Genomic DNA, 13,871 nt, shown 5'->3' with positions numbered 1-13,871 from the left:
TCAAGTGTTTTGGCTGTTGACAGTCTCATCCTCGAGGATCATATGTGGACACTTGCACATGTTTGACTGAATATTTCACATGATGACTCAAAACAGATGCACACATTTTGTTGTTGTTTCTGTCATGTTAAAATGCTATAATTATAAAGATTTTAATTATTTAAGAAACAACTCACAAACTGATTAATGTGATAGACTCATACATTCTCCTCAATATGAGACAAACTGCTGAGGGTGAAGATAGAGTTGCAACACCCCAAAAATCCCACCACCGTGCCAAGCACCTATTAGAGTCTATGACATCACTCCTTTCCCTGGTGGTAACCATGGTTACCCTTACCTCCTGCTGGCAAAAATCAGCTCCTGACTTTCCTTGATTTTTCTTCTTTTCCCCCTGCCTGCCTGTCTCGTCTGCTTCCCTCATGTTTTCTCTTTTATGTCTCCTCCTCCTCATGTTTTTTACCTCATCTCCTTTAATCATTTCTTTTCTCTCTTTTTGTCTTTTGCTATATATTTACAACAGATCTCTCTCTCTAAATATGCAAGGGTTAATGTATTTTTTTCCTCACACCTATAAGGAACATGAGTTTATATTATAAAATGGTGCCCGGTGTGTCATCAGGGGGAGGAAAAGAAAATGCAGACAAATATACGCAGAGCTAACGATGACCCACTTAGATGGGGAGAACACAGATGTGAATGTATAGCTGCAGCTGAAAAGGCAGGGCTTCTTTAATGGAGGGTAGTAAAATCTGCAGATGATGCTCGCTCGGGCATGACGCAATGAGCGGAGCCGAGGCGATGAGAATATAAGTAAACAGCTTGGTTGTAGCTGGATGTGCAGTGTCACAGCTCTACAGGGCTGATGGGTCAAATCCTCCATTTTGAAATCTATTTTAGAGATGTAGCTGTAGCAGCCTGTGTAAAGAGGTACATGGAAATAGGGGGCAGTGTGCTGCATTAGATCCATTTTACACACAGCCAGGCAGACTTGTGGGTAAAGGAGAAGCATTAGAAGCCATTGTGCAGCTGTATTATATTAAGCAGCTTACAGTCACTGTGCCGGGCTCCTACTTTATGGGTGGGGGGGCAGAGAAAGGACAAAGAGGCGGCACAGAGGAGAGGAACATGAGGCAGAGCTGGCAGGAGGACAGGGAGACTTGTTCATGTTGACAAGTTTCCATCTTTTCCCCTTTGTCTTCTGCCTTACACTGATCTGCATTATTTATTTGTAGTTTTTTCTCCTTCCTTCTCATTTCATACTCAATCATACACATTGTGATCTACTCCCTGTGATGCTAACATCTCTCCCTCTATTGCATGTTTTCCAGAGAGGTAATCACCCTCACAGCAATTCCTCCCTATACCATGAAACTAAGTCAAGAGGGGAGGGGAGGGGAGGGGATGGGATGGGAATGGATGGTGGAGGTTGCCATGGAAACTGGGAGTCTTTTGCTCACCGACATCATCTGTTGTTGCACAGTGCAGAGCTGGCACATGAATATTTGAGCTTTATGGACACAGGCAGGCGATGTGTCACAAACTGCTCCACGGACTTCCACCGCCCTCTCAGATGGAAACACGGAGAGGTCACTACGGGAGGAGAGAAGGCATGGCAGACAGGCATGCAGGGACAGTCAGATGCAAGAAAGGCGGGGTCACAAAAGAAGACGGACAGACCTCCATTTTATCTAGGGCAGAAATTCTGGTTATCTGGGTTAACAAAAGAGGAAGGAAATGGATAGAAGGAAAAAAGAACGAAAACAAACGATTTTGAGCCAGTAAATGAGTTTTGTGAGCTGACAGAAATGCAGTGTGTAAGATGAGAGAACAAAGAGTGAGAGATGGGAGGGAGGGATGGGGGGTGACGTGCCATGAGAGCAGTGAATTCAGGGCACTGGAGGTTTTTTTTTTTTTTTCTTCGCTCTTCCCTTCTCCTTTTTCCCCCTCTTCATTTCTCAGAACATCCTGCAGTATTTTCTAATTAATCCTCTCAGAGGGTTGTTTTCCCTGCTTACTGCTGATACACAGACACACATTTATGCAAACAAGCTAGTCATGATTCATGCAGATTTCCAAATGAGATGGTGAACAGGAAGTTTTGTGTCTGTCTGCACTGCGTCAAAAAATCCTAAAAGCAGAACACATTTGGCTCATAGATCTTATCAGCTTTCCTCTGATACGAATGGATGAGGATGATTCTTTCACCAGTAAAAACGTGTGCCTTGTCCTCTGCGTCTTTACCTGGAGGGGTGATCATTGTACACCTCTGCAATGTCTTGTACTTGCATTGGTTTTTCATATTTGTTTGAGAGGACTACGCTGCTGATGGGTTTACCACCTGTCCCATGGGTACCACGATGCAACAGACTGCATTGCTGATATTCAGATCACTGTCAGAATGTGAGATATAGCTTTCAAAATATTCCCATGGTCCCTTGTTCATTTCGTGCATTCTGGTTCACTTTGTTACTCCCCAGAGGTTCACAAAAATGCAACTTTCTTATGATTTCCTGTTTAAGGAGTATTTCAACAATTCAGTAAATATGCTTATTTTCTTTCTTGCCAAGAGTCACATGAGTAAGTGAGCTGTGAGGTGGTTAGCCTAGCTTAGCTTAGCATAAAGACTAGACAAAAAGACCAATGATTGTATGTCATGTATTCAATTCCTACACAACAAAACATGTAAAGTTGTTTATGATGTGTGCTACAACCAGCTGCGAGGACTTCCTGAAACCATGTTCCATTGTCACCCAGCCAGCAGCTCTTTGTGGAGTTTAACAGAAAAACATGGATCTATTGTAAATTGGATTGAATGGATCTATTTTTATGCTGCTCATGTGTCTTCTGTGAGACTAGATGTAGTTCACTGAGCTTTTAGGACAAACCATGACTCAGATGGTTCACAACAAGACAGTCTCTCTTTTAAATTGAGAATAATCATTATATATATGATTCATGGTTAAATTATTTCACACATCGCTGACACCAAAGATATTTTTAAGTTATTCCTCTTCTCTCATATAGCTTCTTTATATAATAACACACAGGGACTCCCCTCAGAGTTTGGATTCCAGCTTCCAGTTTTAGGGTGTGTTGGTTCGGGGATCGGAGTAAAGTGGCAGGGAGGGGAGAGAAAGTGGAGACTTGCTTGCTAGTGCACGCTTATTAGCCTGAAATATCCATGCAGCAGCTGCACCATTTCCGCGGCAACACCTGTCGCCATGGCGCTGAGTTGTCGACATGCCTCTGTGTCAGTGTCTGCATGTCTGAGGAGCTGCACATTCACAGCATGTCCGATCTTTGGTAACACACACACACTCACCTCCTCAGCTTATGCCATGGCATGTACAGAATCTTACACATGCTACACAACATCCTCCATGTGCAGTGATGCCAACAACACAGACACACACATAGGAAACACGAGTGCTGATATAGTATACTGGCTTCTTTGTTGCATCTCTGTGTGTTTGATTATCTAGTTTCCTTTTCCTGTATGTTCTGTCATTGAAATCAGGAATTTTCCGTTACCATGACGACCACAGCGGTGGAGGCAATGGATTAGAAATAAACTGTGCTGGGGGTGTGGTAGCTGCATGTGTGAGTGAGTGCTGGGGTGGGGTGGGGTGTATGCGGTAGCTGCTTATGGGGTGTTCAGCTTATAAAGAGGGATTGGGGTTATGGGTGTGTGTGTGTGTGTGTGTGTGGACAGTGTGGGGGTAGTGGATGCCCACAAACCACACGGCACCAGATGGAAGCTTTTGATCTCCTAAAGACACACATATTGTTGTATCGTATTGTGTCTGAATTGAAGCCAAATTACATTTTTCTGTCCATTGCCTATCAGCAGGTCACATGACTTTACTGACCCTGCTTGTTTTGATCCTTGTTTTTCCTTGGAGCAAAATCAGTTAACCCCATCTCTTCATCAGACTATTTCAGCCCTGTCTTTTCTGCAGTCTGTTTTCCCCTCCTTCATTCCTGTCTCCTCACCTCCCCTCCTCCTGTCTGATTTCCATCCTCCCAGCTGAGAAAACAGGCACAAGAGCTCTTGGCAAAGGAGATGAGGCGAGAGAGGAGGAGAGGGAGAGAGGGGGCTTTTCAGATGAAGAGAAAAAAGCCTTTGCAGCTTTGAAAGGGAGCATTGTGTTATTCTTCCACATTGATACAGCTCCATCTCTGTGATTTAGTTGAGCCAGCACATTACTGTGTCTCTTTAAATCAGGGTAGCATTAGCCTTAGCAACGTCCAGGCTCCAGTGCTCCAGTGCTCCTTCTCAATGGCCTCCTCTTCCTTTTTTCAACCAAATGCCACTGAACTCCTTGTTAACTCTGCCTGACAGGCACATTCCTCTCTGATGAAATAATAAATGAATAGACTTTTGTGAAAGTTATGTAAGACATTTGGGGAATTCTGTGTGTTTAGCACAGCATTGAAATAATGGTAAAGAACAAATATGCATATATGTGTTTCCATACTTGACAAATTAGTGGATATTATTGGATATTGTTGTTGTAGTGGAGTAGTGTCAGGGATATTTATAGAGCTAGCTAAGTATGGCAACTTAAAAAACAGGTTTCCATTTGTTCTGTCCTAGTTAATTCTTTATGAGCAACATCCACCAAAAACTCAGCGCTGTAGAGAGAAATCATATTAACTTGCTCCAGGGTCTCTGGAACTTTCATGTAATCTTCATTAAGTGTGTCATTTAGGATTTAGGCCCATCTTAAGTTGACTGATGCTGCAAATGCATATATATTTCATCCCAGGGTTATTCCCTGCTCATGTCCAGATTAAGCTGGTCTTTATCCCAGTGTGCATATGCACAGAGCAGAGCTCTGTTCTCCAACATGTGGTGACCCGGCATGCTGCAGAGACAGCTGCAGGACGGGAGGAAGTGAGGGAGGGGGAGGAAAGGATGGGAGAAAAGGATGGGGGGGGGGCTCCTTCCTTGCACTTAACTAATGTGGAGTAAAAAAAAAAAAAGCCGCGGAAACTCACTTCCTGTCCCGCCACAAGTGGGCTGTTACGCCACACCCGGCTTTGAGATCCTTGGCCTGAAATCAGATCCTTGCTTCCACAAACTGGAAGTGAGAGGAAGCTGTGATTTGTGCTCTGGTGATGAGAATCGAGACAAATTAGGATGAATGTGATTATGTAGCTATGCAGGACATTTGCTTCTCAGCATTTGTGTTCGTGTGTAAAACATTTTTCCAAACCTGAGTGTGAGTGTCTGTGTGTGCTGCCACATGGTTCCTGCATGAATGTGCATGTGTCACGCTCAGGATGTGATGGTGCCTGTTGTTATCCTGTTGCCCTCTGACTAATGTTGTTATGACACACAGGAGCTCTCTCTCTCTCAAGTTCTGGTCATCTTTGACTCCCTATCTGACAAATCAGCTATACATCACTGGTTTGAAGTTGTTCTTTTCATTTGTTTCTGTGTGTGTGTCTCTCTATTGTGTATAACTTTGTGTGAGCATAATCAGCAGGAATGTGCTTAATTAAGCGGGATAAGGTGGGGGGACATTAAGGGGGCAATAAAAGAACAATCTCCTCATTCTGTTGGGTCTCTCCCTGGGGGGAAATGGGTGACACATGGGGACAGTGAGGACAGCAGGAGTCTCTGTGAGTCACAAGGATGACGAACATCTGCTGTAAAGCTATTTATGTCTAACAATATATGCATTATGACCTAGTATGAATAACACTGTGTTTCCTCTGATTGAACCAGAATTAGATAGCCATCAAATAGTGATCTCCAAACTGTGACTTACCCACAGTGCTTTATTACCTCTGACTCATCCACTTCTGTGTGTGGGATTTCCTTCACTGGGTTCTGCCATGTTTCCTGCATATGGTTCTCTGTGTTGCCAGGTTGGAGTAATGGCTAAATACTAGACAGTACATTGACTCACCAAGTGTTATGTAAGGATACAGGCTGGTTATTATGCTAACTTGGCCAGATTTGTCTGCATACACAGACATCTTTGACATCCTGACATTCTCTTGATCATTTTTACTATACATTACCATGTGTTGCTATTTTTTTTTTTGATAATGAACTTTTTAAAATATTTACATTACATTGTACTGCACCACGTTTAGGTGACTTTAGAGTTGACTGTGGAATGAAGATTATTTCTTGTTTTTTTGGCACATGAACGCACAAACTGCTATTCAGTTATATTAGTAACAAGTTTGTCTTCCAGCAGGTCATTCAGGCTGCTGCACAGATCTGTGTTAAAGATATACAGAATTGTAGGAACCATATATTACAAGGAGAGCAGAGTGAGAGGAACCAGTCATTTTGGGTAAGTAAATCTGCTGTTTTATGTTGGAATAATGACGTGTGAATAACAAGCAAATTGGTAATGTTTAAACATGTTTCTTTTTCAAGTATTTTTATGTATGCTCTTAAATGCCTTCCATTAACAGGAATGGATGCCTGATTCATGAACAACACTCGCATCATCTCTATCCTTCTGGCTTCTCAGTCCTTCCTTCCATCCCCCAACATCTGCAGCAGTGAGGTAAAGCCTGCTCCTTTTGTTTTTCTCAGTGACGTCCCATGGGCTATTTATAGGGACGTATGTTATTGTGTAAGACCTTGTGAAAGGCACAAAGAGACTGAGCAGACAAACACATTCCCTATGATGGCCCCCAGATCTGAGAGGGGAAAGATAAAGCACATGTGGTTCTGACATGATGAGCTAGAGAATAGTGTGAATGCAGACATGTTTTTACTTTTCCACAATTCCTTTGTATGTATAGATAGATTTAACTGACACACCTGCATTGTTTTGCTCTTTTCTGTCTTGTTTCAATGTCACAGGCTTACAGAAAAACCTGAAATGGGCAAGTGACAGAGCAAAGCTTCATGTAATGCAGCAGTCACAGACAAGGACACCACAGGAAAGATTTTAGTGCACTGCCAAACATGACATAACAGGAGCCTGATCACTCAAGCTGCATTAATATTAGGTATTATTAGCATTAAAACAAACCACACATGAGTATTTTTTTAAATGATTTCAGAATCTTTTTATTTGAAATGTCAGTGTTCAAGCGAAAATAAAACAGCAATATAAATATTAGCATAAAAATAAGAGAGTAACACAGAGGTATAGCGTGGAAGGGGCTAAGCATTTGATAAGAAAGATAATACAGCAGGATAGAGTAGTATTAATTCAGCAGCGGACAGACTTACACATATATAATATTTATAATCATTTGTTCATATGGACAGAAAGAGAATGAGAGGCATTCGTTCACAAATGCACAAGATTAAATCACCGCAAAAGAACATTAAGAGGTTACAGAAGGATAGAAACATTTCCATATTTTTTTTTGTTTTGCTTCTTTACTGGGTGATAAAAGATAGTAGAGAGAAAATAAACACAAAAATATGCGCAACACATACCACAAGTTAACTAGTCTACGTGTGTCACTTAGTTTACTTATCTAAAGTTGTCTTTAATTTATTTACACTGAAGAGTTAGTTGGCTTCAATGGTGCTTAGTTACTACATTGCAACACAAACAGTTGAAGAACATCTCAAATTTTTATTCATTGATGTTTTTTAAGTGTGGTTTTCTTATTTTTCTTGAAAAACAAAATGCAACACATTCCAGTAGTAAGCCACGCCTTGTGGAGAGGGACTTTTATTTTGAAAATGTTAAACATAGTCCCTACTATACAAACACCTGGCTCATACCATCAACAGGACTGGTGTTTATTTACAGTGGGGAAGAGCCTCGCAGGACAGGGAGTGGAGAGAAGAGCTGAGGTGTAGACAGTCTGAGGTTTCCCATTGATTTCACAGGAGGGGAGATATTTCAAAGGGTGTGAGGGTGGCATCTGCTCACCAACAGTGACAACTGTGCTTGGCTCTGTTGACCTTGATGTTGGTCAGTGCATTAAAGATCGTTGAGGGGTCAACAGTAGTTCCTTTGTACATTCAGTGGGTAGAGCCAAGGTTGTTTTGCACCCCCTGGTCAATACAATGGTGCCACCTCTGCCTTTTACCTCTCACTAGCTGTTCCACTCCCCCTGACCCAGCCTGCAAGCTGCCTTTTTTCATGCAGTTGTATCAGAGGCCTGACAGATGGACGGCAAAGTAAAGACTTCATATCTTATACAAACAAATTCTTCTATGCTATTGTATCATTATCTCCCAAAGAAAAAAAAGTTTCTTCAGCACTTCAGGATAGTGAAGGGAAATACTCCATTGAGGCCCTAGAAGCCTACAAAGCACTTCTACGCACTTAAGTTTATCACATCTACATGTTTCCCTAAAAATTGTAGTGATTACTACCCCTACTTCATCTCATCTTCAGAATACGAACAGTGCATTTCTTTTTGTTTGGCTCTCATTGTGGCTTAGTGAGTGAGGGAAGGACACAAGCTGGGTGTGAGGAGGGAAAGGCAGGGGGTGCAGGGCATGTCTCAGCCCATCTGGAGCTGTTGTACAAGAAACCTGCTAATACCACCTGCATGGACAGCACAGCTTGAGAATCCATGCCACCCCACTCTCTGCCAGCTCCTCCTCTGGGTGCATGCTCAGGTCATAAAAATATCAGAAGATTAAAATCTTATTTTTTTTAAACTATGATTACAAAAGTAATTTTTATTTTGTGTCAAGTAAATGCTACATGTGCATTATATTGACCTGCGATTGGAGGAGGACGATAGATTCAGGATGTCCTCCTCTTGCTTTTGCAATGCATAGTTTGCAATTCTAAACTAGTATATGTGGTTTGAACCTTTATGAGCATGCAGAAGAGTTTGTAATACCTGTCAAACAACAGCCTTATATCCACAGGACTTGTGTTCCAAAACCCTGCAAGGCTGACCTTATATAGGAATCTAATGGATGGCAACTAGCGTACTTTACAATAGCTGACTCTCCACCTTGGGGAGAGTGCACAATAAATCCAACATGAAAGACATTAACATTTTATCTGTAAATACATAGCCTTGTCACCCTAGCAAAGTTCCTCACACTGAATCTCTTTGTCCAAGTTGTCCAAAATTTTTTTTTGACCAAAAGAAAAAAAAGGGGGGGGGCAAATGTAACCCCCCATACCCTGCCAAACATATCTACTGACACAGATCACGTGAACAATACTTGACTTTTAGCACAGCACAGATTAGAAACACTAACAGCCTTCACACATTCAGATTCTTTGAGACACTTTCAAAGAACCATCAATATCATGGTTAAACGTGATCTGCTGTAGCTACCAGGAGTGACAGCAGAGCAGTGAGATACCTGATGGTAGGGTGTGGGGGGTTGAATTTCTCTTCAGATTAGGCCGGGGTTGTCACTCCTTTACCTCCTCTCTCCCTGTCCAGATCTACTTCTTCTCCTTCTTGGTGGACTTCTTCTTGGAGGCAGGGGTCTGAACGGCCTTGGGGGGCTCAGCCTGGGCAGAGGCCTGAGGTGGGGGCAGGGCTTGCTGGGTGGCCTGCTGGGCCGTGGCCTGCTGCTGCTGAGGGTTGGAGGTGAGGGTGGCCGTGCTGCCTGGGATGTAGACGTTCTGGCGATAGTCAGGCACGTGCTGCAGGGTGAACTGGGGGCTGTAGCGGGTGCTTAGGCCCATAGTGCCAGGCCCGAGGGTGGCCGTAGCCTCACTCACTTCTGGGGAGAAGAGAGACAGAGTGGGGGGGATCAAGGGTGAGGAGGGAGAGTTGAGAGAGATGAAACATGTTAGACAAGCATTGGAGAGTTGTAATATGACAGTGTTACACAGACATAGGGCATAGAAAGGAGAGAATAGAGATTAATCAAACTATTTTTAAGCAGAGGTGTTTGATTAAAGGGAGCGTTAGTGAGATTAAACAACACTGCAGTGAGAAGAACTAAACTGAGACCACTGAACAAAAGAACAGGTGTTACAAAATGGTGGACAGTGTGCAGATGTTTTAACATGGATGATGAAACCATCTCTCCAGCAAACTGCTGTCTGTTCTATCAGGCATGTCCTGTTCTCTGTGTGTGTGTGTGTGACGTAGCTGCTCAGCTCATAATTCTCTCACAGCCCCTGCATTGCAGAGCCAGAGACACTAAACTCTCCCTCCCCCTTCCTGTAGACTCTCTCAGCCTATATACACACAGAAAGCAATATGAAAACTACAATACATACTGTGCTGGCTTTCAAAACATCAGTGTAATATGTTCTCCTCTAATATGTTGTAGTGTTCGCTCCTGCATTGTTCTTATGGACAGTGACATTAAGTGTAGAGACAACCTTCAGTATTTATCATATGCACTGTTTGTTCTTTACTCCCTGATGACTAAGTGTTCATTCAGTCTAACCTTCAGTGCTGACATGCAGGTCGCCACTGTGCCCAAGTGTTTTGGGACTTTTCCCGCTCTGATGACAAAATTCCCCTTAGTGTCCGGTGTCCAAGATGGGGGAGGGTGTGCGTGTGTGGATATGATGTGTTGAAATAACACTGGAAACAATGACCTGATTGTTTTTAGTGTTTAATCTAGTTGAGTTTGTCTTTGTCCGGCCTTCTTTCAAAGTGTATTTTTCCATGTGATTATACATATAGGTCTGCTTAGAATCAAACACTGAGCATGTGATCAGTGTGTACACTGGAAACATGCCTCTCTGTTGTGTTGTTACATTCAACACATAAGCTGTACTGTATCAAAAAGTGCATGGCCTCTGTCTGAATAACACACAAAGCTTCCTCTGGCTATTTATTAGCTCACAGCCACTACATGGAAACATCAATGTGGACAGAGAGCGCTTTATCAATGAGTGAGTCTGGCTAGTTGCCCTCTTAACTAAAAGGGAAGCTAAACAGACTGGCACTTCCCACGCATCCTTGCTATGTGTACAAAGACAGAGAAACTGGGTTTGTAGAGAGAAAAAGTGGATGAACCGATAGTTTTCAAGGATTAGGACTCACCGTTAGCTGCAGCCATCAGGGCCTGGAGCTGCTCTGCTTCAGTGGGGGGCTGGGGCCAGGGGCCAGTTCCCATTGCAACCTCTGGTCCTCCAGTTGCTCTGTAGAGAAAATGAGGAGAAAACTGTTAAAAACTGGTGGTTTGTCCTTTCCAGGTTGTGTGTGTAGTTCACTGGCTTGACAGTTGGTGGTTTATGATATAAAAGCAAAGCAGCTGACAGTAAAGTACACAGCTGAGGAGAACTCAGCCAAAATAAGGAGGGGGATGTATAGTTTACAGGGCGTGTCTTAAACACAGTCCTGTTAAGGTGTATGTACAAATGTGTCTGCACACAGACACACAGCATTTACAGACGTATGAACGCATTACTGTTTAGTAAATCCCTTTAAATATTTAATGATCCCTTCTTTAAAGGAAATAGCTGTCTGCATAGTAACACACAACATGCAGCGCACAGTGAGCACTAAACATTTCCATCTGGCCAAACCTCACCTTCAAAGGCTGGTGTATTTAAAGTCTGCAATTTGCATGTGGTGGTAACAAAGGAGAAAGCACACTATGCTCACCTGCTCATTTCCATTTCCCACACATGTGACACACCAACACAAGCTCTACAACTGACAACCAGGTCACAGGGTTTTCATTCTGGAGTGCTAAACCCCAACCTTAAGCTCTTAGATGTCCATTTTTATTTTCCACTGAATTACATTATTTTGACTGCATGCTGCATGTACATTAGCACTGAAGCCGAAGAAGTCACACAAATCATTTAAAACACCATGACAACTAACTATTCTTTAAGCAAATCTATATAGAGCACAAGATTGAGCACACTAATGTTATGCTTGCTATCAAATATCACTGCCACAATTCCTCCTGCACCATAACATCTACCAAGAACTGTATCCATGACATGAAGGCGCCACTGGAAAACCTAAATCTGTACTTATGATGCTGGATTACAATATGTAACAATGTAATCTGTGGTTGATGGTAAAGAATTAATAAAATTGCTAAATTTACTGGCAGAGAAGTTCTTGAATTGGGGCTAAAATTAGCATGTCCAACTAGGTGTCATGTTTGACATGATATCTATCATAGCAGAAGCCAATAAATACCAGTCATTTGACCTGCAGATCCAGTCTTCAGATAAAAGCCTAGTGGGCCTAAGTGTAAAGGTCACACTATCCTCAGGAAAAACAAGGAGTCCTGCCACAAAAACTATGGTCCCGACAGAGCCCTTGAGCCTGTAGCAGTGTAAATCCACAGAGGAGCCATAGCAACATCTCCAACATGACCTAAACAAGCTACCTGCCAACTATCTTGCAGGTACTCAGGATAACTGTTGCTGTTTAAAAGCAAGATTACATTACCTCTACGAAGACAGTATCAGGGCATTGCTTTTGCACAGCAGACTGTTTCATGTATGTGATGTAAGCAGAGATACTCTTTTTAACTCAAAACCAATAAGACAAATTGGTCGGCTTAAGAGAAAGAGAAAAAACTAAAAAGGAATTCTAACACAAAAACAAGGCTCTGTTTAAGTGCAGTGTGCCACATTGCACTGCCAAAACTACTGAAGTGGTTCTCAGTTCAGTGCCAGAGAGAGACGGAGGGAGAGAAAACATGTACTTCCCCTGCCAGGCATCCAATGAGAAACAGGCTGGGCAAGAACACACTGACTGAAAGGCAGGGCAGCCATTTTGTGCCTTGTCACAGAATTTAAGATAAAAGATAATGAAATGCTTCATTTGTGCTAAATTAGCGTCTCTCACTACTTATCACATCCTGTGGTTGTGTTAAGCGTTTCCTGTGGTCAGGATTATCACTTCCTGCTGGAAAGATTGCACACTGGGATGTCCAGAAGGATGTCCTTAGCTGGCAGGACAAGGCTATCGGGTTTACATGTTTTATTTTCAATGATGGCTCTTCTGCTTTTCACAGAAACCTCAAATGTAATTTAGGCCCATTCCTCCAGTCACATGGTTTGTAGCTGACATCTGTCTCATCTCCTGACCTCATTTACTTCATGACTTGAGGAACTTTGTAAAGAAATCATTCATGAACCAGAGGTTTTCATTGTCTGGCAACTAATAAATACATGAGAAGCCGAATATGGTGATGTTGAGCTATAACCATCACAGACATACACTGAAGGCAACACTTTATGATAAGCCGGTCTCATAGAAGAAGAGAGAAAAAGAAGAGCTCTCAAACTAGAACAGCACACATACATTGCATGGCAAATCTACAAAACACTGCACACAAAACTCAAAAGTGTCACAGTCCTTTCTATGCCACAGCAGGCATTGTGGCCTATGCACATCGATCAACAAACCCCATCAAACTTTTAGGGAGACTAACAGAAGCTATTAGTTAGGTACATCTACACACAGCACAGCACTCAATTGCAGTGCACTACCTACAAAAATTCAGTCACTCTGTCCTTATCAGCTGATTAAGTTCCTCTTTTATTGGACAAAACTGCCCCCTGATCAGCTGCTAAGGACAGAAAGTGGCCATACAGTTTCTAGGTCTAAATTAGTACCTTGTCCCACTCTTCGGCGTCCATCGAATGTGTGTACCGTATGGCATGTGGGGACTAAAAACACAACAAGTTATACAGTCTGAAATTATCATTGTGTATTTGACTAAAGGATGGGGTTAGTGTGAAGAAGAAGGAAATACTGAGAGATCTCAGCAGGACACATGAAATATGTCAAATTTGTCTATAATCGCAGTCTCTAATATGTTTGCCCTAGCTGTTGTACTTCAGGGAGAAGCCTCATAGAATGTGCAATGGTTGTGAAAACTACACACACTCCATTTCAGCCCACAAAACAGGGGCTCGACCATCCATACACATGCTCACTAAACCAAACAACTGGGACAGAAACACATGGTTCATCTTTTGGTGAAGGAGAATTATTGATGTCAAAAATAA

The 13,871-nt window shown here is 42.5% G+C and overlaps 1 protein-coding gene across 50 annotated transcripts in view; it reads right to left on the bottom strand.

Annotated features, from left to right (window-relative positions):
• Positions 1 to 7,910: 7,910 nt before the first annotated feature.
• The window catches only part of LOC114442521 (protocadherin gamma-C5-like), a 214,004-nt gene continuing 208,043 nt past the window's right edge, over positions 7,911 to 13,871 (bottom strand). For 22 of the 50 annotated variants that reach the window (XM_028416175.1, XM_028416168.1, XM_028416169.1 and 19 more), the window contains exons 3-5: positions 13,476 to 13,529; positions 10,930 to 11,027; positions 7,911 to 9,646 (exon numbers count right to left, since the gene is read on the bottom strand). In XM_028416175.1, coding sequence (XP_028271976.1) covers positions 9,363 to 9,646; positions 10,930 to 11,027; positions 13,476 to 13,529 — 436 coding nt within the window. In that variant the 3' untranslated portion in view covers positions 7,911 to 9,362. The remainder of the gene's footprint in view (positions 9,647 to 10,929; positions 11,028 to 13,475; positions 13,530 to 13,871) is intronic. The other 28 variants (XM_028416194.1, XM_028416184.1, XM_028416186.1 and 25 more) reach the window with 6 other exon arrangements.

This window comes from Parambassis ranga, chromosome 10, assembly GCF_900634625.1.
Source record: "Parambassis ranga chromosome 10, fParRan2.1, whole genome shotgun sequence".
Lineage (NCBI taxonomy): Eukaryota > Metazoa > Chordata > Actinopteri > Ambassidae > Parambassis > Parambassis ranga.
This window is presented reverse-complemented; position numbering and strand designations above follow the sequence as displayed.